At 49.2% G+C, this 22,743-nt stretch overlaps 1 protein-coding gene across 5 annotated transcripts in view; it reads right to left on the bottom strand.

Moving 5' to 3' along the window:
• Positions 1-22,743, bottom strand: part of BEND7 (BEN domain containing 7) — a 133,639-nt gene that overhangs the window by 35,061 nt on the left and 75,835 nt on the right. For 2 of the 5 annotated variants that reach the window (XM_058282385.2, XM_058282388.2), the window contains exons 7-8: positions 8,130-8,249; positions 439-492 (exon numbers count right to left, since the gene is read on the bottom strand). In XM_058282385.2, the coding sequence (XP_058138368.1) occupies positions 439-492; positions 8,130-8,249 (174 nt within the window). Of the gene's footprint in view, positions 1-438; positions 493-8,129; positions 8,250-22,743 lie in introns of those variants that run through there. The other 3 variants (XM_058282386.2, XM_058282389.2, XM_058282393.2) reach the window with 2 other exon arrangements.

The raw sequence follows: 22,743 nt of genomic DNA, 5'->3' as shown, positions 1-22,743 counted from the left end.
TGGTGACTCCTGGGAGCAGGGTAGCTCAGGGGTTGAGATCTGCTCTGCACGTATGAGGTCCTGGGTTCAAAGCCCAGTGCCTCCTGAAAAAAAACCTGGCGATCCCTGTTCTGAAAGGTAATCTCATTCTCTGTTAAAATATTTTTTTAATGTCCAAAGGTTTTGGTGGCAAAATGTTGAGATACTAAGTTCTTAGGACGTGCTCTTCTGAGGTTTTTATGAATATGAGACAGATTGTGAGCAGCACATAGTTTTTTACGCTTTTTATATTCAGTGTGAAAAATATCCTCAAACCAAGGGCATTGAGAAAGCAGGCCCCTGGTCTGTCAGAGCAGCAGTTTGCTCAAGATCTGCATCTCTAGTCTTAGACATTTTTAATGCAAATATCTTTTTATGCTGTATTTTCCAGAAGGTGATGAAAAGGTAAATGTGTTTTACCTGTTGGTGGTAGAGAAATGCCATCCAGTCTTTCCTCACAGTCAGCCACCTCTGCTGGTTACAAAATAAAAGACAAATCTCATCAGTTTCAGGGAGTCCATTCATTTTACTGAATACAGTAATCTAATTTAAAAACTCTAATATAGGGGGAGCGGATGTAACTCAGTGGTTGAGCTTCTGCCTCCCATGCACAAAGTCCCAGGTTCAATCTCTGGTACTTCCTAAAAACAAAAAACTCTACTATACATAATAGTTTTGTTTTTGTAAGGATTTATTTATTTACCCCCCCTTCCATTGTTTTTATGCTGTCTGCTCTGTGTCCATTTGCTGTATGTTCTTCTGTGTCTGCTTGTCTTCTTTTTTAGGCGGCACCGGGAACCGATCCTGGGACCTTCCAGAGTGGAGGAGATGCTCAATCTCTTGGCCACCTCAGCTCCCTGGTCTGCTGTGTCTCTTATTGTCTCTCCTCTGTGTCTCTTTTTGTTGAGTCCTCTTGTGGTGCCAGCTTTCTATGCAGGTCAGCACTCTGCATGGGCCAGCTCTCCGCTCAGGCCAGCTTGCCTTTGCCAGGTGGCCCAGGGACTTGAACCCTGGACTCCTGTATGGGAGATGGGAACCCAATTGCTTGGGCCACATCTGCTTCCCTATACATAATAGTTTTCACTTCTCTTTTTCCTTTCCAGCTTGTCAGTTCTTGTGATGGTTAGGCTACTGTGTCAACTCGGCCAGATAACTGTGCCCAGCTGTTTGGTCAGGCAAGCACTGGGTTAACTGTGATACAAGGGCATTTATGGACTTTAGTCACCATTGACTTTACTGCAGTGGTAAATCATAAATAGCTGGTTATAAGTACATCAATCAGGGGGATTGCCATCAGCAATGAGTGATGCTTAACCCAATCGGTTGAATCCCTTAGAAGGGGAAGTGATTCCAGCATTGACAGAGAATTTCCCAGCTCGTCTAGGACAGCCAACATCTCCTAGAACTTGTCAAGAACCTTCGCTGGACTTTCACTGCAGCCCCTGCTTGCACCTGCCTGTGGAACCTGGACTTGTGCATCCCCACGGCTGCGTGAGAGACTCTTGCAGAATCACATACCATTGACAGATACCTGTTGCTGATTCTGTTTCCCTAAAGAACCCTGACTAATACAGTTTCCATCACAGATTTTAGTAGTTTTTAAAGTAATAAATACATTTAATTTCTGAGGATATAACATCAATTTCCTATATTCATATTTTTAATCCTATGAAGCTTATATTTTCATTGATTAACGTTTCACTTATTCACATAGGCTTTAAATATCCAACCCAAACCTGGAGTGAAGTGAGACTGGCAGGCAAGGAGGTCAGTAAATTCCAGCTGAAGGAGTGTCACTAGTTGGCCCTAGAACGCTCCCAGGGAGCAGGGCTGGGTGACCGTGGAGAGCAGACTGGGAACAGACCCCAGAGCTGCCAAGCCAACCAACACTGGCACAGACGCAGTCCCAACAGGGAGTAAGCGTTTCTCCAAAGAGCCTTCACTTCTGTTTTCACATGCAAACTTCTGTGCACCTCTGGCATGCTGCAATCTCCTCCAGAGTTTTCCCATGGAAAACCGTTAGTCACAGAAAACTGCCGCTTACGGCACTAGAGAAGGTCCCTGATAAGCGGGGGCCGGTCAGTCTCCCAGACTGCGACCCGTCTGACACTCCCTGGAGGGCATCCCGGGATCTCGTGGTCCCACAGGGACCTCCCTGCAGGCCCTGCCCACACGGGCGGGTCCAAGACAGCAGCCATCCGCATGGAGCTGCAGAGCTGGGTGGACGGGAAGCAGAGTGACACGGGGTCCCCGTTTCCACCACGAGCAGGGCATCAGGCGGCTGCAGCGGCCCAGCCCTGCCCCGCCGGCCAGCCTTGCCTGCCCGGCCCTGGCCCGCTGCCCACGGGCTGAGGCGAGGCCCGCTCTCCGGCTGTGGCTGCTCCTCAGCTCGCCGCCGAGAGCACACTGAGCAGAGGGCCACGCCACCCAGTTTTGGTGGGAGAAGTACAGGAAGAAGTAAAAAGGAAATATCAACACCAAATGAGGGGATATAGGGCACGAAGACAATTTTGTAAACAGGATCACAGAAAAAATAAACTAAACTGTGAACCACGTTACTGGATAAAAGGCTTACAGGTGTTTCAAATTTTGTTCTTTGGGCTTGTTATTATTTTATACATTTAAAAATAATGAACAAACATTTTTCCTATTTAGAAGATGGTATTTTCTTCTGGCTGGTTTGAATTAATTTGAATAGGTGCATAAATGACATGGTCCTCTCCTTGCCTAGATTTAAAAATCCTTCAGTAGTAACGACAGCAACGGCAGCCACTGCTACGTACTGCGATTGCTAAGCTGACACTGCGCTCTCAGAAAACCCTTTAAGAAGGTCTGTTGTCATCCCCGCTGTAATGAAGGGGGAGGCACAGAGAGGTGAAGTCACCTCCCCAAGGCCACAGAGCTCATCAGGACAGTGCCAAGGCTCTGAATGGGTTAAAGCTTGGGCCTCATCTCTTTGCTGTGAAGAGTCCAGGCATAGATCACATGGATCATTATGAGCTAATGTTTAAATCTTCAAGCTTTAGTTCATTTTATATTTTAGTAACTTTCTTCACTTTACCTGTATACTTATTTTCATTTAGTTAAAACAGAAATCAGATCTGAGTCTGAAGGTGATCCTTTCCTTTGTAATTCAGGCCTATGCAATTATGTGTTTTAGTAAGAATGAGACATATAAAACTAAAAGAAAATACATACATCAGCTGTGCGAGCTGCGAGCACAGGGGCCGAGCCGGCTGGGTGGCCGATGGCACTGTGCTGTTTGTATTTAATTATAACATCTGCTTTTAATGCCAAGCTCACACTCTTTCTTCCCCAGCAAGAGTCAACTTGTGAGATTTGAAAAAGATCGAGCCAGTCCAATAAAACTTTAATAGCTGTGACAGCTTTACTCTTAGAACTAACACAAATAAAAACGGTCCTTTCAGCTCTAAGGAAATAATCTAATGAAAAGGACAAAAATCCACACCAGGAGAGGAATCATTCCAGTTACAGGAAAAATGTCTTGCCTGCGCGAGGGCCCCACGTGAATTCCTGTGTGGACTAGGATAATGGCCTTTCTCGCACGGGCAAAGGCTGCTTTTCCTGGAGGCGGCGTGGACTTCCTGCAGTGGTCGCTGGTGCGCCCAGGGGCAGTTCAGGAGCTGAGCCAGGCATAGTGGAAGCAGGCCGAAGCTGTGGACTGATGGACGACACGCTGCTCATCGGGCCATCTGCACTGAAGACGCCGAGGCATGAAGAAGCACTGCCACCGCGGCCGCTGCGCTCCAAGGCGAGAGGCTGTGTCACCTGGCCCAGGGCCGCCGGCCGCGGGGCGGAGACGGGAGCCAGTCCTGCTGGGGCGCTGTCTCGTGGTCTGGTCCCTGTGTGGTGCGACTCGTTGGTCCTACTGCTGCCACCACGCACGAGTGGGGCCAGCGGCTAGCCTCGGCACTTCTGAGCGTGCGGGGCTCCCGGAGGCGGGCGAGGTGGGGGCGAGGTGGGAGCGGGCACGTGGGAGAGGGGCTGCGGCTCTGGAGTGAGCGAGGGGGATGCTGCGGAGCCGGCAAGCGCGCTCGCTGGCTGTTCCACTGGGGGAAGGAGAATGGGTGCGGCGCTGGCAGGTGCTGCCTTCCCCAGGTGCATGTCCTTGGCAGCGTGGGGCGTGGGAGTGGACGGCAGGCCTGGGGTGCCTGCCTCAGCATCTGACCACAGGCCTGGGGCGCTGAGGGCTGAAGCCCACAGGGCAGGGAGGCGCTATGGGCCACCAGGCCTGCAGGGGGACTGGCTGCTGCTGGCGGTGACCACTGCCAGCCAGGCTGTTTCTGTACCCTGGGTCCGCCTTACTTTTTTGGGGACTTCTATCTGCAAAGGTTTCCCTTGAAACTTGGGTTTCCCGGGGCAGCTGTAACATGAAGCCCCGTTCCTGCTTGGTCCAGGAGGCCCCTGGAGCACTTAGGTTAGATCAGTGCCATCGACATCCTTCATGTGTAGCGTTCTTTCCTCTCAAGCTCCCAAAGCGCCCCACGGGTCCGTCGCATTTCCCCACTTACTTTGGGGGACTCCGCACAGTTCCCCTCTTGTGCTACAAGTGGGGGGACCGGAGCCTGGGGCTTGCTGCAGTCCCCTGGACGTGGGAGCTGTGTGGCGGAGAGCCAGAGGGTGGCTGCTTCCTGGGCCGTGGCCCTTTGCCTTTCCTTTGGGCTTACTGGGTCCAAAACTTAGGTCTTGTTGTTACGACAAATTTTACAGTCCTCCCAAACCCAAGTATTATGCTTAGTGACTTCCAGCTTAATGGTTAGGAGACACCACTCAGGCTCGACACTGCAAGCCTGCCTGGCTTGGACACGGCACCTGGATGATGCCAGCACTCGGCTGGGGGGTACTTTCGGGGAGAGCTGCCGGGCAGCTGTCTCTGATAACCCCTGTCATTCAATTCCTCCACCCTAACCTCTCCCTGGAGGCTGAGGAGCTACGAGCATCAGGAGCCTTTTGTGGAAGGGGGGGACAGGTAACAGGACTAAGGAGGCTGGGGAGGGAGGGGGAGAAAGGGTGGGACGAACCCTGAGCTTGGGCCCCTGGTACGGGCAGCTGCCCTCACGCTGCCACCCCGCCGGCTCTGGGGGGGCGGGCCAGTGCCTGCTCTCCTGTCGGCCAGTGCCTGGACTGGGCGCGTGCGGACCTTCCGCTGCGGGCTGTTCCCGCCAGCACTGCTGGTGGATCCCTGCGTCATTCGACAGCTGCTCCCTGAGCGCCTCGCCCGTGGCACGCACTCTTCCAGACACTTGGGGGGAGAAGCGGGACTCAGCTGCAGCCCCAGCTCGTGGAGGTCTCGAGGACACAGGCAGGTGATGGTTCAGGAAGGTGGGGGGAGCCTGAGGCCCCCGAGGTGTTTACTGAAGAGGAGGCAAGTTTTCCAGGCGGCGGGAGAGGTCGGTTTGGCAGGGACTGGACGGGGCCGAGGGGTGACGTGCGGAGGGGCCCGCATGCCTGCCGGGGGTGGCATCTGTGGATGGCGTGTTTCTGGGGGGACGACAGGAAGGCAGCGGCAGAACTGAAGCTGGAGATGCTGTTGTGAAGGTGATGGTGACACACAGGGACCGGGGCCCAGGGCTGCCGGCCAGGGCTGCCTCGGACGTGCGGAGCCGCGGCCGCTCAGGTCCTGAGCGAGACTTAGGATGAGGACGACGCCACGGGAGAAACTGGGGAAGAGGCAGCGGAAAGGAGGCGGTGAGGGAGCCTGAAGGCGGCACCGGAAGATGTGGAGGAGAAAAGAGGGAACGAAGCCACAGCAGGGAAGGCAAGAGAGTCCCAGGAGGAGCTGAGGCGGCTCAGCAGCACAGCGTGCCCTCCCCCAGGGAGCGCCAGGCTCGGTTCCCGGGTCCTCCGAAGATGAGCCGGGGAGAAGACTCAGCCAAGGGGCACGGCATCACAAACAGCAAGGGGGAGCGGGGTGAAGAAACACCTTTTTTTGTTTTTTTTTTTAAATGAGGGAGGTCCAAGAAGGGTCTCACAGAGTAAGATTCAGCACGGAGGTGGAGGTCGACCAGGAGCGTTAACAGAACTGGAGAGGGCACTGAACGGCAGAGGGGAGGGTGCGGGAGCTGCAGCAGAGCAGCGGGGCCGGAGGGTGACACGCGGCACAGCCCACCGGGGACGCGGCAAGGGAGGCGGGCTCAGGGGCGGAAATGCTTCCGGAAGAAATCTGACCAACAGTCTTAGGAGAAAGCGGGTGGTGGTGCTCAGAAGTGGCAGGGACAAGGGAAATGCTCGTTTTAGGGATGGCCAAGGGAAGGAAGACACAGTCACCAGTATCTATGGGCATTACGTGTCACCCTGCCTAGTGGCATGACTTGCATGATCTAATTTTTAACTCTCGAAGCAACCCTGTGAGGTGGGTATGAGCCCTGTTGTAGAAATGGGGAAACCGAGGCTCTAAGATGCTGTCCAAGGCCAGGAGGACTTGTAAATGGTGGCTCAGAGACAGGAATCCAGGCCTGCTCTGTCCACTTGGCCATGCTGCGTTGATTTGCGTTTACGTGTCGATGAAGGGAAACAAGACAGGGAAAGCTGAGACCTAAGACGAGGAGACCCCGCCTCTTACCCAATTTGTTGTCTGAAGCTGCGGCTCCCGTGTGAGTGGGTGCCGAGCGCCCGGGGCAGAGCTGGCTGCTGGCGAGGCGGAGCTCCTCCGACCCTGAGGGCCACCCACCCCGGTGCCCACCCTCGCAGCTGGCCATCCCTCAGAGCAGGCGCTAGTCCATCTATAATCCACACGCACGCGGCGGGAGAGGTTGTTGGGGAGACGTACAGCCCGTCCGATGATCCTCACAAGGTTAAGGCACATCTTATTTTTATACCCCCTCGATAAGGAAAGGTTGAGTGACCTGCCCGTGGTCCAGAGCTGGTAAAGGCGAGGCCTGAAAATCAGGTCTTCTGACTCCACTACATCCTATTGGCTAATACAGTATTATGTCCCATTAGCTAATGCCTTTTTTTCTGATTGAAAATATGACAATAGTACTCTATTGTTCTTCATAACAAGACCCCAATTAACTGTAAAAGAAAGCGAAAAGGTGGGGAAAATGGGGGAAGGGAAGACGTTTACATAATTTTTTAAACACTCAGCTGAGGCTGCAGGTTTTAGGATCCAGCATCCACTTTCACACAAGAGCTATCTGGCTTCAAACTGCAAATCCGCTGGACCCCGACGCCCGTCTCCTTGGCAAAGGCACATCCCACAGGCTTGGTAGAAGAACACTCTCTACGCACTGTGAGATTTCACATAAAAAGGATCTGTTTGGAGACTCAGTCCCATATTTTGTATCACTGTTCTGAAAAACCTCTGAGAGATTCTAAATGTATAACATCTCAGCATCTGAAGTACATCTCCCAATCTCCCTCTCCACTCAAAGCACAGAAGGCTTTTTATCAGACCAGGTTTTGTCATGTTTGATCTGGATATCACTTTAAATAAGATCTAGAGGTTTGTGGCGTCCTGGAGTTGATTATTCTTATTTGGTGGGAGAGAGAAAACTGATCTCAAAGGGATTATTTACTGGTAAATTAGCTCACTGCCCCTTGCGCAAGACAGACTTCAAATCACCAGGTCTAAACAGTCACAATTCAGCCTGTGTTAAATGGCTTCATGTTCACGTTTCCTGAAAGAGTAAGCCCAGGAATGCCAATCCAGATTTAAAACACATAAACATACTTGATTTAAAATCCCTGCTTTGTGCTGTGTTTTTGGTATGGTGACTATTGTATTTTTTTACAGTAAGCAACTAGTACCTTTATAATGTTATGCAAAAACCAACAGGCAATAGAAGCAAACCACAAAAGAGGGACCCAATTCCATACATAAGACACATTAGGCCAGGAATGAGATTAACAATCTTTTCCTTTGGGCTATTTTACAAGCAAATGGCTTGACACACTTTTTACTATTAACCTAAGGGGAATTTCAAAATTCCTTGGACTAAGACTTTCGAATATAAAACCGCAGCACGTCATGCGGAGCTTCTCCTTTAGAAGACAGAAGACACTGAACACCTGGCGCAAAGCCCTGTACTTGCCAAAGTCTAAGAGCTCAAGGCCGCGTTCCCGCAGTTACCTCCTTGCTGCCCTCGTACCTGAGCCTCTTTTTAGCCTTCTTCTGGCCAGTTTGATTTGATCCTGTAGAATCTGTACCCAGTCTCTTGGGCCAGGAAGTTTATCCACATGGTGAGCAGTGCAGTATTTTTCTGTGAAGACTAAAAGGAAACGTGAAACACTTAAATATTTTAGCCAATAAAACATGCAGCTCCCAAACAGGCATATATCCCAAGAAGAAAACAAAAGCGCACTTCTGAAGGGCACGGGCTGTGCAGTGGCCAGCTCTCCAGCACCCACCTGGGGATAAGCAGGGATGGGCGACAGTGTCTAGTGCCTCAGGGTGGGCCTGGCCATAAACAGGAAGCAGTTCTTAGGGAAAAGTCCTGCTCCACCGCCAAGTGTGTGTGGCTTACGGGCAGAGAAGGCCCCGTGACAAAGGTCAACAAACCCATAGAAAGATTTCACCTTTTTGTGGTTAATTCAAAATCTATGGCCAAATTACACAAAAAGGTGATGTTCCCATGGTGACTCCAACTAATTCAATCAGCACTTAAAATTAATAAAAGTGTAGTTGCATCTTACTGCATGGCTGATAAAATGCCCCCCCTCCCTTCCTTTTTTATCCCAAAGACCCGCCTGGTTACTGAAAGCCGCCGTTCTCCTTCGAGCCCCCTTCTCGCACTCGGCACTAGGCCCCGTGAGCACACAGGATGCTCTGGAGCGCCAGAGGACGACCGAAGGGGGCAGGGCGAAGGGCTTACAGCCGCTCACAGCGGGGGCCACGCAGGCAGCTGCCGCTGGGGACGCTGCACACTGCAACCCAGAGCACTGCACTCGGGCTGTCCAACTCCCACCTCAGAAAGGCAAGGCTCTCTCTGCAGTCACATCACAATGCCTTCTTGGTGTTTAAAATATTGGTAATTTTAATGTTTTAAAAGGTGTCTTTCAGAAAGAAATGAAAAAGTAAAATACTGACAGATTTGACTACGTAAAAATGTAAATGTGCTACTGAATGAAAAAACATTTTATTAGAATGGGAAAATCCATTTGCATTAAATATGGCAGAAAAGGTTCACTATCTACCCATAAAGAGCTCCTTTAACTAAGAGTTCCCATAGGAATATGGACAAATTGTATTTAGCAAAAAATGTAAGGGAAAATGTTCAACTTGATTTGCAAATCAAAGAACTACAAGATACTTATACCTACTAAATTAGAAAAACAATTTTAAAAAGCTAATACTACTGATGGAATTGTGGGAACCTGGCACACTCAAATAAACTGGCCAAAAGGTTTTGGGAAATAACAGAGTAATACACAACAAGGGCCACACAACGGTGATACCTCTGTTTGCAAGTTTGCCTTAAAGAAATAACTTGGAAGACAAGCCCTCGTCATGATCTCTAATATCGCATGAATGTAAGTAGTCCACTAGACAGTGGCAGCAGTGGGGAGGACAGGCGTGAGGGCAGCAGAGGACGCAGACGCCGCTGAGGAAGCTGCGGCCACGGCCCAAGTGAGGACCGTGGTGGGGACGGTGGAGATGGCGCGGTACCGGGGCAGACTGGCCTTGCTCGGTACGCATACGACACGGGAACTACCGAAAGGGGCTGAGGCTCGGGTGCGGGCCTGCTGAGGGCTGGGGAGTTCGCGGGGCCTCGCAGAGTGGAGGCCCGGCGGCCGGCGGTCCAGGGACTGGGTCGGGACCGGTGCTGGCTGGGGAGGCCGCGCAGGGCACCGGCGGAGAAAGGATGCAGCGGGAGGAGCCTGGCAGGCTGGGAGACCCACTGGCCAGATCAGGAGAGCAGGCAAGCGGGGGTCCTAAGGCCAGAGAGGCTCCCAAGAGGAGGGCCGGGCGATTTAAAGGTGGGGGGCTGCTGGGGGGCTGGACAGCGCCCGCAGGGGCCGCTCTCCCGATGCCCGGTTGGTGGGGGCGGAGCTGGGGCGAGGGCAGGAGAGAACGGAGCACGTGGAGGCGGGTACTGCGGGAGAGGGGGGGACACGGGAGAGGGGACACTCCAAAGACGCCCCGGGAGCTCAGGAGGGGGCGGGACCCGCGGGTGTGGGGAAGGAGGCTGGGTGGGCTCGGGAGGGCCAGGCACCCGACCTCCGGGAACGAGGCGGCGGGTGGGGCAGGTGGGGTGAGGCTGGGGTGCACCGGGAACTGTCTCAGAGGAGCCCGCGAAGAGGCGGGCTGGGCGCCAGCGCGAGGACTGCCCAGGAGCAACGTCCCACGCGGCTGGGGCCCCTGTCCAGGCCGGGGATTTGACCGGACCGGCCTGGAAGGACAGGGGTGCTAATGCACGGGAAGACGCGGAGGGGGTGCTGCCAGGAACAAACGGCCTAAACCCGACACCCCGCGGCCCGGACCTGGGGAGGACAATCAAGAGGCGCCGGGACTCGGGGCCGCCTACAGAGGTCGGGGACAGCAGACCCGCGGGGCGGGCAAGCCGGGTTGGCAGAGGTCAGGGCTGCGAGAACAACCCCCCCCCCCGAGAGCCTGGTCTAACTCCTGCCTGGAGCTTTGTGAGGGGTCCAAGGTGAGTGCAGGAATGGAGGGGCCGTGTGGCCAGGGGCTAGAAGAATCTCTCCTGTGGACAGGGAGGTGGGCCACGGTGCCAGCAGGACCTGGCCACGAGGGGAAGACGCCACCCAAAGCCAAGGTCACTGCTGCTCTGCCGAGGGCGGGAGGCAAGGAGGGGTGGTGAGGTTCCACTGCACCCCAGCAGAGAGGGGGAGAGGGGCTTGGGAAGCAGGATCGAGGGCTGCCCGCGGCGTGCTGGGGGGCCTGGCGGAGGCGGCGCCCGAGGGCCGGCACAGGACCCGGCTCCCATGCCCCGTGCTTCTGCGTCGCCCAGCCAGATTAGGAAGGGCGCTCCTTTGTCTCCCTTGAAGCATCTACGACCTTGCCTTGTACTAAGTAAGAACTCCATACACGTTGGATGAGTAAACAAACTTTCTTCTCCTTTTTGTTTAGAATAAAAACAAATATGGTAGCTCACGCTATTTAGACTAACGGGGGATCTATTTGAATTAGTGGGAAGTCTTAATTAACGGAATGTATTTAAAGGAAAAAGGTGTTGCATTTACACAGCCACAGCTAACATTCACAAATCAGAGAATCGGCAGAAGGTCCTGGAAGCCCTGCTTTAGGGAACAGAAAAAATGTTTGTATTTCGCACCCTCTTAGTTTCTATGAAAATGAATCCTGCAAAAACGACTGAATACACTGCCTGAGCAGGTAAACATCTCCCCCTTGCAATATCCATGCAGGCCATTTCCATAGCAACCTCTCCTTTCTTTGATTGTGAAATGCCTGGGTCCAAATTATAGCACATTAGAAATTAGTGGTTCTGAATTAACAAAGTCGATGTGGAGTGTGCCAGCATCAAAACGACTTCCAGTAAATGTGTGTCAATGACTAGGTTTAGGAGAGCTGAAGGGAAGGCTGTGGAATATTCTCTCTCATTCCCCGAGGGGATTTCAGAGCAGACCTTTCTAATCTAACCCTGTGCCAAATATCCTGTCACTCAAAAAAAGGAACAATTTCTGCTTACTTTTTTTCTTTTGGTTGAAACTTATCTGATTTCACCAGAAAGCAGCCAGGAAAATCTTCGTCCCTTGGGTCTGTGTCTGAGACCTGAAGGCACACCAGCAGGCTTCTTAGAAAATACCTACACAAATAAATATTTCCACTGGGTACCCTATTGGCATCCCAGTTCATGGATTACATTCGAACTTAAAAGAGCTCTTCTTTTGCTCTCCCTCCCCGCTCCGTTGTTTCTTTGCTGTCTGTGTCCATTCACTGTGTCATCTTCTGTGTCTGTATCTTTTTGTCTTCTCTTCTCGTTTTCTCCTCTAGGATTCACCGGGATTTGATCCTGGGGACCTCCACTGTGGAGAGAGGTTCCCTGTCACTTGAGCCACCTCAGTTCCTGGTTTCTGTTGCGTCTCACCTCGACTCTCCCCTCTGTCTCCCTTTTCATTGTGTCGTCATCTTGCTGCATGGCTCACGTCGTGGGCACGCCTTTTCACCAGGGACTCCGGGGATCAAACCTGGGTCCTGCCATATGGTAGGACTTGAGCCACATCCGCTTCCCTTAAAAGAGCTTTTTAACTAGAATTTAACTGAAGTCGAAATCCCAGGCTCCTCATAAGATGCAGAGATGAGGCCTTAAAACAAGGCCCAAAGACTGTCCCTGTATTGATCTGAAAACACTCAATATGCCATGTGAATGGCAGTACCCAGCAAGCAGAATATTTTTGCTCTCAGAATCTATAGCTAAAGGTCAGGCTATTATCCTGGTAACAGTTCCATTAGAAGTAATGATGTGAAAAGAGGTATTGCATTAACGTACTGGGCTTCCACTATGCTAATCGTGGGTCATTAATAATCAGAGCAGAACAATTTGCATTCATCCCTAGAATGCAACAGGACCTGAAAAGAAATTTCCCACCTTTCATATTTTAAAATACCAAGGAGAAGTGAAGGCTAATTTTAAATGAATCCAGATAACCTGAACAAGTGGAATGATGCCAACAATTAAACTAAATAAAACAGTTAAAACGGCTACTCTGCTTAATGTAACCTGAGGTCTCAAGGCACAAAAGTATGTTAAGTCACCAGGGAAATGGCAAATGTTCAGCTTGATCTGCACGTGAATAATGGCTTTTCCTAGTTGCTTGCATTCATTTGAACCATGCCTTTTAATAGGATCTAAATAATGAGTAAGCTCGGTGACTGATCAGGCCCTTCCCTGGGAATGTGGCATTTAATATAACTGTCAGCGAGCACGGTGGAGTGTGGTGCGTCTGGCGTGCCGGATGTGACGTGCTGAGAACAAGAGGGGACTAGCCGTGAGCCCCCAACAGCCATCTGTTCATACAACAGTCCCTAAAGGACCTTTAATTTGGATTCTCCTGGCAATCTGCACTGGGTAAAGCAGAATTCACTGTAGCACATCAGAACTTACAGAAGGAGGAGCTTTTGTCTCACTCTGAAAACTGCCAACTAGAATCAAATGCCGGCCGGGACTGGGAGGCCGAATTCTGATTTCATGATTCAGTCTAAGTTTTGGTCAAAGACAGACAAAAAGAAACCAAGATGTACAACAAAATGATCTGAACGATGGGTCCTTCTTAAAACTGCCCGACTCTGAGAGCTTGTGGAGAGAACTCTCGCCACATGGAGCTGGGTGACAGGCAGACCCACCCAGGGAACTGCTGCCAGGCAGGGTGCACCTGCAGGAGGAGGCCTGGGCGGGCTTCTGGGCCCTGCTGGAGTGCCTCGGCAGCGCTGCCCACTCCTGCCGGGCGGGAAGGAGAGAGAGGAGCTCCCCTGCAGGCCGCTCTCGCACTCATCCTCGCGTCCGAGCGAGGGTAACCCAGCCAGCCTGCTTCCCTCGCGCCACCTTTTCCTTTACTCTTGAGGCTGTGATTTGAAATGTCCCGTGTGCTGAGGATGTTACATGTATCTCATTTAATCTTTGCAATAACCCGCTGGGGTGGGGATGGCGATCCTGTATGACAGATGCCCAAATCAAAGAACAGGCAGGCTAACTAACTAGCCCACAGCTGCAGAGCCAAAAGGCATTATTTCCTACATGAGTTACTTTTATTTTCTATTTAACGTTACACATGAACAAAGAGTTTGTAAAAGAAAAACTGGCCGAAATCTCAACGTAAGGGAAGCAGATTTGGCCCAACAGATAGAGCGTCCGCCTACCACATGGGAAGTCCAAGGTTCAAACCCAGGGCCTCCCGATCCGTGTGATGAGCTGGCCCATGTGCAGTGCTGATGTGGGCAAGAAGTGCCGTGCCACACAGGGGTGTCCCCGCGTAGGAGAGCCCCATGTACAAAGAGTGCACCTCATTAGGAGAGTTGCCCAGTGTGAAATAAAGTGCAGCCTGCCCAGGAGTGACACTGCACACACGGAGAGCTGACGGAGCAAGATGACGCAACAAAAAGAGACACGGATTCCAGGTGCCGCTGACATGACTACAGGCAGACACAGAAAAACATGCAGCGAATAGACACAGAGCAGACAACTGGGGGGTGTGGAGTGGGGAAGGAGAGAGAAATACAATAAAAAATAAATCTTAAATAAATGAGTGAATATAAGGAAAGCAATAGTTAAGGAAAGGTGTGAGGTGCTGGCGTGACTTTCAAACATGCAAAACAGAGGTATGGGGACAAGAGGGCAGAGAGGACTGGGAGGCGGCCGGAGCGGGACAGGGTCTGTGAGGTCCCGCCCCTAAGCACCGGGGGCCAGTGGGCATGTGGGAGGGAAGCTGTGAAAGTAAGACGTGAAGGACGGCTCTCAGCCGTGCAGAGCGAGACAGGATTTATCAGACCGCCAGGGCGCTCAGGGCTGAGGCCAGTTCACGGCAACTCCGCCTAGAGGAGACAGGCAGCTGAATCAGGGTGACGGTTAACGCGTGCGCGCTGACCTTCCTGGCACCTGACGCATGTGGCGTCATGACCCTCTTCTTGGGCTGGACACTAGCACTGGCCAGAAGCTTCGGAGGCCTAGGGGCTGGCTGCCCTCCCTCTGCCCGGGGCAGGAGCGGGCGCCCGGCCTTCAGGAGGCCACACCAAGACTGCACAGAGAAGATGCGCCGGGCCGGCACGCACCCCTCTCCTAGAAGAGGGCACTGGAGAGCCTGGGCTGGGCCAGCGGGCAGCGCCGCAGTCGAGGCGCGCGGACAGGCACTGGGAAGGCGCAGGCGCCGAGCGGCAGGTGGCCGCGAGGCCAGGGGTGAAGCAGGTATGCACTCAGCGGCCAGCGAGAGCGGGCGGCAGGGGGAGCAGGGATGACAGGGTGGTGGGCCCCCCGGGACCTCCACGTGCACCCCCACAAGTCCCCTTATTCCTAAGGGGACCCGAAACCAAAAGAGCCTCCGTGAAGACGGCGCCTTCTACAGGACGGAGCAGGGCCTGCCCTTAGTCGGCGGCCCTTGAAGCCCCTCCGCCTCGGGCCATGTGGGGTGGGCGCGCCCCCTCTGTGCTTCTCTGTTGCTGGCTGCTGCACACCCACAAATCTCAGAGGCACATCAGGGGACAGACCATCTCTCGGGGTGAGGTGACGTGGGTGTAAGGTTTGTCTCACCGGTTTTTGCTGGTTCTTATTAAGGGCAGTCACGGTGAACGGTGCTTCCTGATCCTGCACACAAATGGCAGGTAGCCCAGACCTGGGACCCGCACCCCGTCTGGCCTTTAATAGAAGAGCCCTCACTCACTCGAGGAGCACCGACTTGGCCTCCGCGATGTGCCAGGAGCTGTGCCAGATGGTCCCCTGTCCTCACGAAGTTGGCAGTTAGGTGGAGAACAAAGCCAAGTGAGGAGGCACAGATGGTATCAAGAGAAGCTGTGGTTACTACGGAAAACACAGGATCCACGGAGAAGCAGCATCGGGCCCATTCTTGGTAAGGGGGTGGAAGTTGGGGACAATTTTGGATAAAGTGATGGCTATGCTGAAACCTAAGAAAACGTCGAGGTTAGTACAAGAAGGGGGAAAGGTGGTGGGCGGTCTGGAGAGAGACGCAGGCCGGTCCTGCGGTTGCCCAGGCGGGGTAGCAGCCTCCATGAGCACGAAGCTCAGTCACATCCAGAAGGGAACCGGAAAGGAGGTCCTGGGCCTAAGCGGGCAGGCCAGGAAGCTGAGAGCCCTGAGCGCTGTGTCGGGGTGAAAGGGCTGAATCCCCACCAGTGCAGGCCGGCTGTCACTGGAGGAAAAGAAAGCTGCTCAGAGAATCCTAGATGCATGGCTCGGACCTCTCACAGGTTTGGGATTTGGAATTACATTACCTGCATAAAGGTATGAAGGGACAAAAACATTCTGTCGCTCCCCCTGGGCTCCAGACAAAAGCCAAGGCAGAAGAGCTCTGAAGGGATGCTCTTACAGTATGAGCACAACTGAGGCTCACAGAAGACAGCGCCAAACCAGATAACAGCAGACCATGGCGGGTTAGCGCACATCAAAAAATAACGAAGCACCTGAGGAAATGATCCGCCTTCAGCAAGAGTCAGCAGACCCGAGAGAAGCAGGACTTAAGGCAACAGAGAATGGCCAAAGTAGTAGGTCTAAAAGGATGCCGGATATTAAAGAAATCAAGAAAATAACAAGGCCAATTTCAAAATGAACCAAATAGAATGTATAGAAATTACAGCAACTGAAATTTGTAAAACTCAGAGGGAAGATTAATAAATGAATATCACTGAATAAAGCAGGGAGCTAGATCTGAAGAATTTCCCAGACTGTATCAGAGAGATGAAGAGATGGGAAATAAACAGACAAATTAAAAAACATGAAGGATAGAATTAAAAGACTCAATAAACACCAGTAGGTACTTTGTAGGGAGAGAAATGAAAGAACAAAAGAAACCAAAACTTGAGCTAATAGACACAAAATTTTCAGAATTGATTAAAGCCAAGAACCGTCTATTTCCATCCAAGAAGATTAATAAAAATAAATATATATCTAGACTTATAATAGTGAAACAGTAGGACACCAAAGGCAAAGAGAAGATCTTAAGACAACTACAGTGAAAGACGAACGGTCTACAAAACAAGAGATGGAGAGCGGACTAACAGCAACAGCAGAATCGAGAGGACAGTGGATCATCTTCAAACTGCCCTGACAAAATAATCCTCACAAATAAACTCCACATCATTCAGCGGTGAGAGTGAAGTAAAGAAACGTTCAGAATAACTAAGATCGAAAGGATACTCTAAACAGATACTCATTCGAAGAATTACTAAAGGTTATACTTAGGATGGAAACTGACTACAGAAGGAAAGGAGTGGGTGGGGGGAGAAGGACAACATGACCTGTAAGAAATTTATGGGATTATTACAGTGTCATATATAATGAAAACTGCATAGTATTGGCTCAGCGGCAGTTAAACGACCAAGTGTAAACATTTGTAAAATGGAGCTTAGTATACAACAGAGGTTGTATTACAAATCATTACAAAAAGGATGGTGTTAAAATGATCAACTAGGGAAGCGGACTTGGCCCAGTGGTCAGGGCGTCCGTCTACCACATGGGAGGTCCGCAGTTCAAACCCCAGGCCTCCTTGACCCGTGTGCAGCTGGCCCATGCGCAGTGCTGATGTGCGCAAGGAATGCCCTGCCACGCAGGGGTGTCCCCTGTGTCGGGGAGCCCCACGCACAAGGAGTGCGCCCCGTAAGGAGAGCCGCCCAGCGTGAAAGAAAGTGCAGGCTGCCTAAGAATGACGCTGCCCACACGGAGAGCTGACACAACAAGATGACGCAACAAAAAGAAACACAGATTCCCGTGCCACTGACAACGACAGAAGCAGACAAAGAAGACGATGCAGCAAATAGACACAGAGAACAGACAACCAGGGTGGGGGGGATGGGGAGATAAAAAAATAAATTAAAAAAAAAAAAGATCAACTATTCATAGAGAAAAACAAATTAAACCCCTCCCTCACACTTTAATCAAAAGTAAATTCCAAGTGGATTAAAGAACTGAATATAAAAGATAAAACTTTAAAACTCTGTTGTAAAAAAACAACAGGAAAATACAATTATATTATATCATCAGGGTTGGGTGGATTTCTTAAAATGAGCTAAAAAAGGCAGAAAGCATAAAGGAGAAGGAATCTGTCAAAACGTTGGTATGATAAGAAATATCATAGGTAAAGTTTTCACAAGTTGGAAAATAAGATACCTACTTGCAACACATAAAACTGACAAAAGAACTCAGATAAGTCAATAAAAAAATGAAAACCCAATGGAAAAAGAGTAAAAGGGTGGAAATTCACAGAGGGAAAACAGATGCTCAACAGATAGGAAATAATGCTTAACCTCATTAGTAATCAGGGACTCCAACATTGAAAGATCGATTGGACTGGCAAAAATTAAAGTCTGATAATACCAGATATTGGCAAGAACTTGGAAAAACAGGATTTCTTATACATTGCTGTTGGGTGTTTAATTTTTGTCAATCGTTTCAAATAGCCATTTGGCAACGCTGAGTGGAGACCATGTCCCACCTCAAGACTCAGCTGCTGCATTACCTGGTGTGGCCTCTAGAGGCGCTCACACGTGAGCACCTGGAGCCACAGGCAAAGGTGCCTGCTGCCACAGGTAAGAGTGAACAATAGAACCAACCTAACTGTCCCTTAGTAGAAGACGATAGGAAGAAATTGCTTTTAAAAACAATAAACTAGATTTTATAATGTTGACTGATATGGATAAATCTGGGGGAAAAAAGAATGTTGCATGAAATCAAACCAAATTGCAAAAGTACAGTATGATACTGTTTGTATAGATTTGCAAGTGCACAAAACAATAGTAAATGTAATTTATGGATACACACTTCAGGAAAAAATAGGAAACTTGAATGGGATAGAGACACACCAACTTCAGGTTACTTTGGGGCAGGAAGAAGAAAGAGGGTGAGAAGGGCAAGGAACATGGAGGGATATTGATTAAATCTCAGTGGCAAGAGAGAAAATGAATCTTGGAAGACGTTGTCAACACGTTAGAGATGAGGAGGGCACTATTATTTCCATGTTTTTATCTTGTGGGGACAAGCTCTTTCTTCAACTCGGTCTCGGAGAGAATCAGAAAGTTTCTTCTGGGATTGTGCCCTGAACATGCCAGTACCGACGAGAGCCCGTATACTTCTTTCATTCACGCCCCCGTGGCTTAAGCACCAGAGCTATCATTAAAAGAGCGTGAGAAGGCGCCGCGCTTTGCCTACTGGGAGTAACAGAAGGACTCCACCTACCTCCCCTTCAGGCCTCAGCTCAAATGCGACCTCCTCAGACAAGGCCGCCTGGAGCTCTTTCAACAGTGATTTTTGTAATAACTTGATGCCTAGTGTTCAGCTAGACTCTGAGCTCAATAAGGGTAGAGATCAGCTGGTACCTAACAGGAAGCATAAATGTGTGTTTCCTCAAAGAATCAAGTGCAGAAATTTTTTTTCTCTGGTCTGTGACTTGACTTGAAAGAACTGAAGGAAGAATGCCTTCAGTAAATAGCCATAGGCTCTCAATATATTGAACTCTGAGGTTCATTTTGGACTTGATCTAACAAGAATTTAGCATAGTTCATCAACTCATCTAGTACAAATGAAGTCCTTAAATTAAAAATAAATGAAGAAACAAAAAAATTTAAAATATAAATTAAGGAAACACAGTAATGTAAGCTATCACATATTTCCTGGTACAGTTAGGCTAGCCTACTGAATTACATCTGCGGTCATTTCAGGAGACTGGTGGTCAGCTGGTACAGACAAGCACTTAAATACTCTACGCTGATCATGACAACAACCTAACACCTATCCCTTGGTGCTGTCTGTTCTATGGGGCTCCTTATTTGGGGGCTCTAACTAATCCATAAATTTGATTCCCAGCATATTTATTTAATTCTTTAGGTTTACTTCTGAGAATCTGGACTAAAATTACTGAACTACAGAATTTCTGAATTGGAAGGTATTCAATTTACAAGCCACAACTTTTTCTTGAGAAAGAAAATTATGTTTCAAGAACTAAAATATAGAATAAATCTACCTCCCACAATGCTCTTTTAATGATTGCCAAATGGGTGGCACTTTGAGATGTGAACAATCTCATTTAATCACATTCTCCAAGATTTGAGGCCACCAGCAGTTTGGAGATAAAGGAGAACATTCCTTGTCTTCCTTTGCTTAGTTTTTACTAAAATGACATCTCTGTATAAAACAAAGTGCCATAAGTGCCTATAGTGGTTTCTCAAATTAAACAAAACTTCCTTTTAATTTACTTCAATTTAAGAAAGCCCACAGCTGAGCTCATTTATAACACAACTATTGGGAAATATGATTAACACTTTTCTTTTTATAATGTGTTTAATATGTTTCAAAGGAATATTTTATCTGCTACAAATTAAGATCTGGGAAATGACAAGCTTTGATGTAAGGGTATTTTACTAGTCACACCCTTTTTAGAAAAAAAAAAAGTTTCAAAAATCAGAGATTTACAGAAATTCTACTTAGAAGGTACCCTGGAAATATTTTGTATAAATCACCTGTTTTATAGATCAGGAAGCTTACACTTAAGAAAAACCAAATTGAAAAGACTGAGAATCATCAGTTCAAATAATTAGGCAAGTGGCATAAAGATTCTCTTCCACAGAACATGGCTACGCTTATCTGTTCCGTTCTGTAGCTGAAGGAGAAGGTCATGGGTTGTTCTCCCAGGTTTTTAAAGCTTGGGTTTCTCAGTGTAGATGCTGAAGTCGCTGCATAGCCAGTGAGTCTGGAAGCAGAGCTTACAGAGCCAGAATCAGCTCTCACACATTCAGGAAGGTCCACCTGAGTTCAGAGATCACCACGGCTGGAAGGACAAACAGTGCTGAGGCGCGGAAGCACTGGTGGTGAAGGTGGGTCTCCCTCACCATGCTCCCCCCATCCCACCACCACGTACTGGGGCAGGTGCACGGGGGACATGGTGGAGATGCTGGCCTGAGGATGGGCTGATGCCTCATAGGCAGGACTTTCTTTCCACTTCTTGCTTAGATGGTGTTAATCCTAATTGAGATCAGCTTTAGGAAAATTTGGGACTCCCATTTTTGAGGCTGACAATAAAAAAAAGTTCTCAAACTCTTATTCGATACTCTTTCTTTGAGGCACCAGGTTGTTATGGTGACAGATGCTTTAAAAACTCACGGATGGGAAAGGGGTTGTGGGAGGACGGAGAAGGAAGGAGCTCCCGGAGTCAGCCCCTCTACCAAAACTACTGAGCTGGCGGGAGTCGTCCGAGTCAAGGATTTTGGAATCCGCTGGCCAGTGGAAGCCCGTGCAGCTCCCAGGGAAGAGCTGGAAGAAGCTGGCAAGCTGTGGTTCATCTCAGGGAACTTCACGCCCCGTGCAGCAGCCACGGCCCCCACGCCCAGCACAGGCAGGCAGCAGTGGGGACCGCAGCGCAGGCTCCTGGCACAGCCTGCTGGTGCCACGGGGGCTACAACGGTCTAGAACTCCAAAATGCAGGTGCGAGGTCTCTTCGCTGATCACTGTTGTGGTCAGCTACTCCAGACGCTGGGGGCAGGCCCTGGGGGTGGCCCCGCCCGACCCCCTCAGGGAAAAGGGCCGAGGAGACTCACAGGGGCCCTGCCTACTTGTGTTTTCCTCCTGTCACTTTCCATTTCCCACTTGGGAACAAAAATAGTTTGGAAAAGTCACAAATTGACAACTCCAGCCCTCAACAACAACAACAACAAAAACAAACCCTAGCAATCCCAGAGGAGTGGGAGAATTAGATTTTCAGAGCTATAACATTGTTAGGAATATCTAGTTCTCAACAAAAAATTACAAAACACACTAAGAAACAGGGAGGTACGGCCCATTCAGGAAGAAAAGAATTTACCAGAAACCATTCCTGAGGAAGCTCAGACACTGGAACTATTAGTCAAAGTCTAATAGTTTTACACATATTTAAAACCAACCATTTTAAATATGTTTAATGAGCTAAAGGAAGCAATATAAAAAGAACAAAAGGAAATTAGGAAAACATTGAGCAAAATAAAGATGGAAATTATAAAAAGGAGCCAAACAGAATATTTGAAACTACAAGGTACAACATTTGAAATGAAAAACTCCTTAGATGGGGAAGCAGATATAGCTCAGTGGTTGAGCACCTGCCTCTGAGGTCCTAGGTTCAATCCCCAGGACTTTTAAAGATAAGACTATACAAATTACCCAGTGTAAAGTGAAAGAAAAAAAAAAGAAAAATGAAAATGAACTGAACCTGCAGGACTTGTGGGACACTATCGAGTGCATCAACATGGGTATGACTAGAATCCCAGAAGGACAAGAGAGAGAGAAAGGGGTGGAGAAAGTATTTGTAGAAATAATGGCTGAAGATTTTCCCAAATCCAACAAAAGACATGAATATAGTTTACGACGTCCATTGTCATTACAAAGGTAACCGCTAGGAACATAACAAAAAAATACAGAGAAAAGGAAAGAAGGGAATCAAAGTACACTATGAAAAAGTAACTAAACACACACACAAAAGGCAGTAATGGAGTGAGGAACAAAAAACATAAGCCATAATAGAAATCAAATAGCTAAACGTCAGAAGTAAATACTTTCTTTTCAGTTACTACCTTAAATGTCAGGGGATTGAATCCCTCTATTAAAAGGCAGAGATTGACAGACCAGATGAAAAAGCATGACCCAGCTTTACGCCGTCTGTAAGACACTCAAGTTAGGTGAAAGACACAAAGAGGCTGAAGGTAAAAAGATGGAAAATATAATCAAAAGAGTGCCAGTGGCTAAATTATTATCAGACCAAATAGACTATAAGTTAAAAAAGATTAAAAGAGACAAAAAATGATGTATATCTTGATAAAAGTTCAATAAAACAAAAAGGTATAATGGTTATAAACATATATGCATCTTACAACAAGAGTCCCCAAATATATGAAGCAAAAATGGACTGAAGAGAAATAGCTAGTTCTATAATGATAGTTGGAGACTCCAACGTATCACTTTCAATAACTGATAGGACATCTAAGCAGAAGATCATAAGGAGACAGAGGACTTGAACAACACTACCACCTAATTAGACCTAATGGACATGGACATATACGGAAAACTCCACCCAACAACAGCAGAACACACATTTTTCTCAAGG

The sequence above is a fragment of the Dasypus novemcinctus genome, chromosome 20, assembly GCF_030445035.2.
Source record: "Dasypus novemcinctus isolate mDasNov1 chromosome 20, mDasNov1.1.hap2, whole genome shotgun sequence".
Classification (NCBI taxonomy): domain Eukaryota; kingdom Metazoa; phylum Chordata; class Mammalia; order Cingulata; family Dasypodidae; genus Dasypus; species Dasypus novemcinctus.
This window is presented reverse-complemented; position numbering and strand designations above follow the sequence as displayed.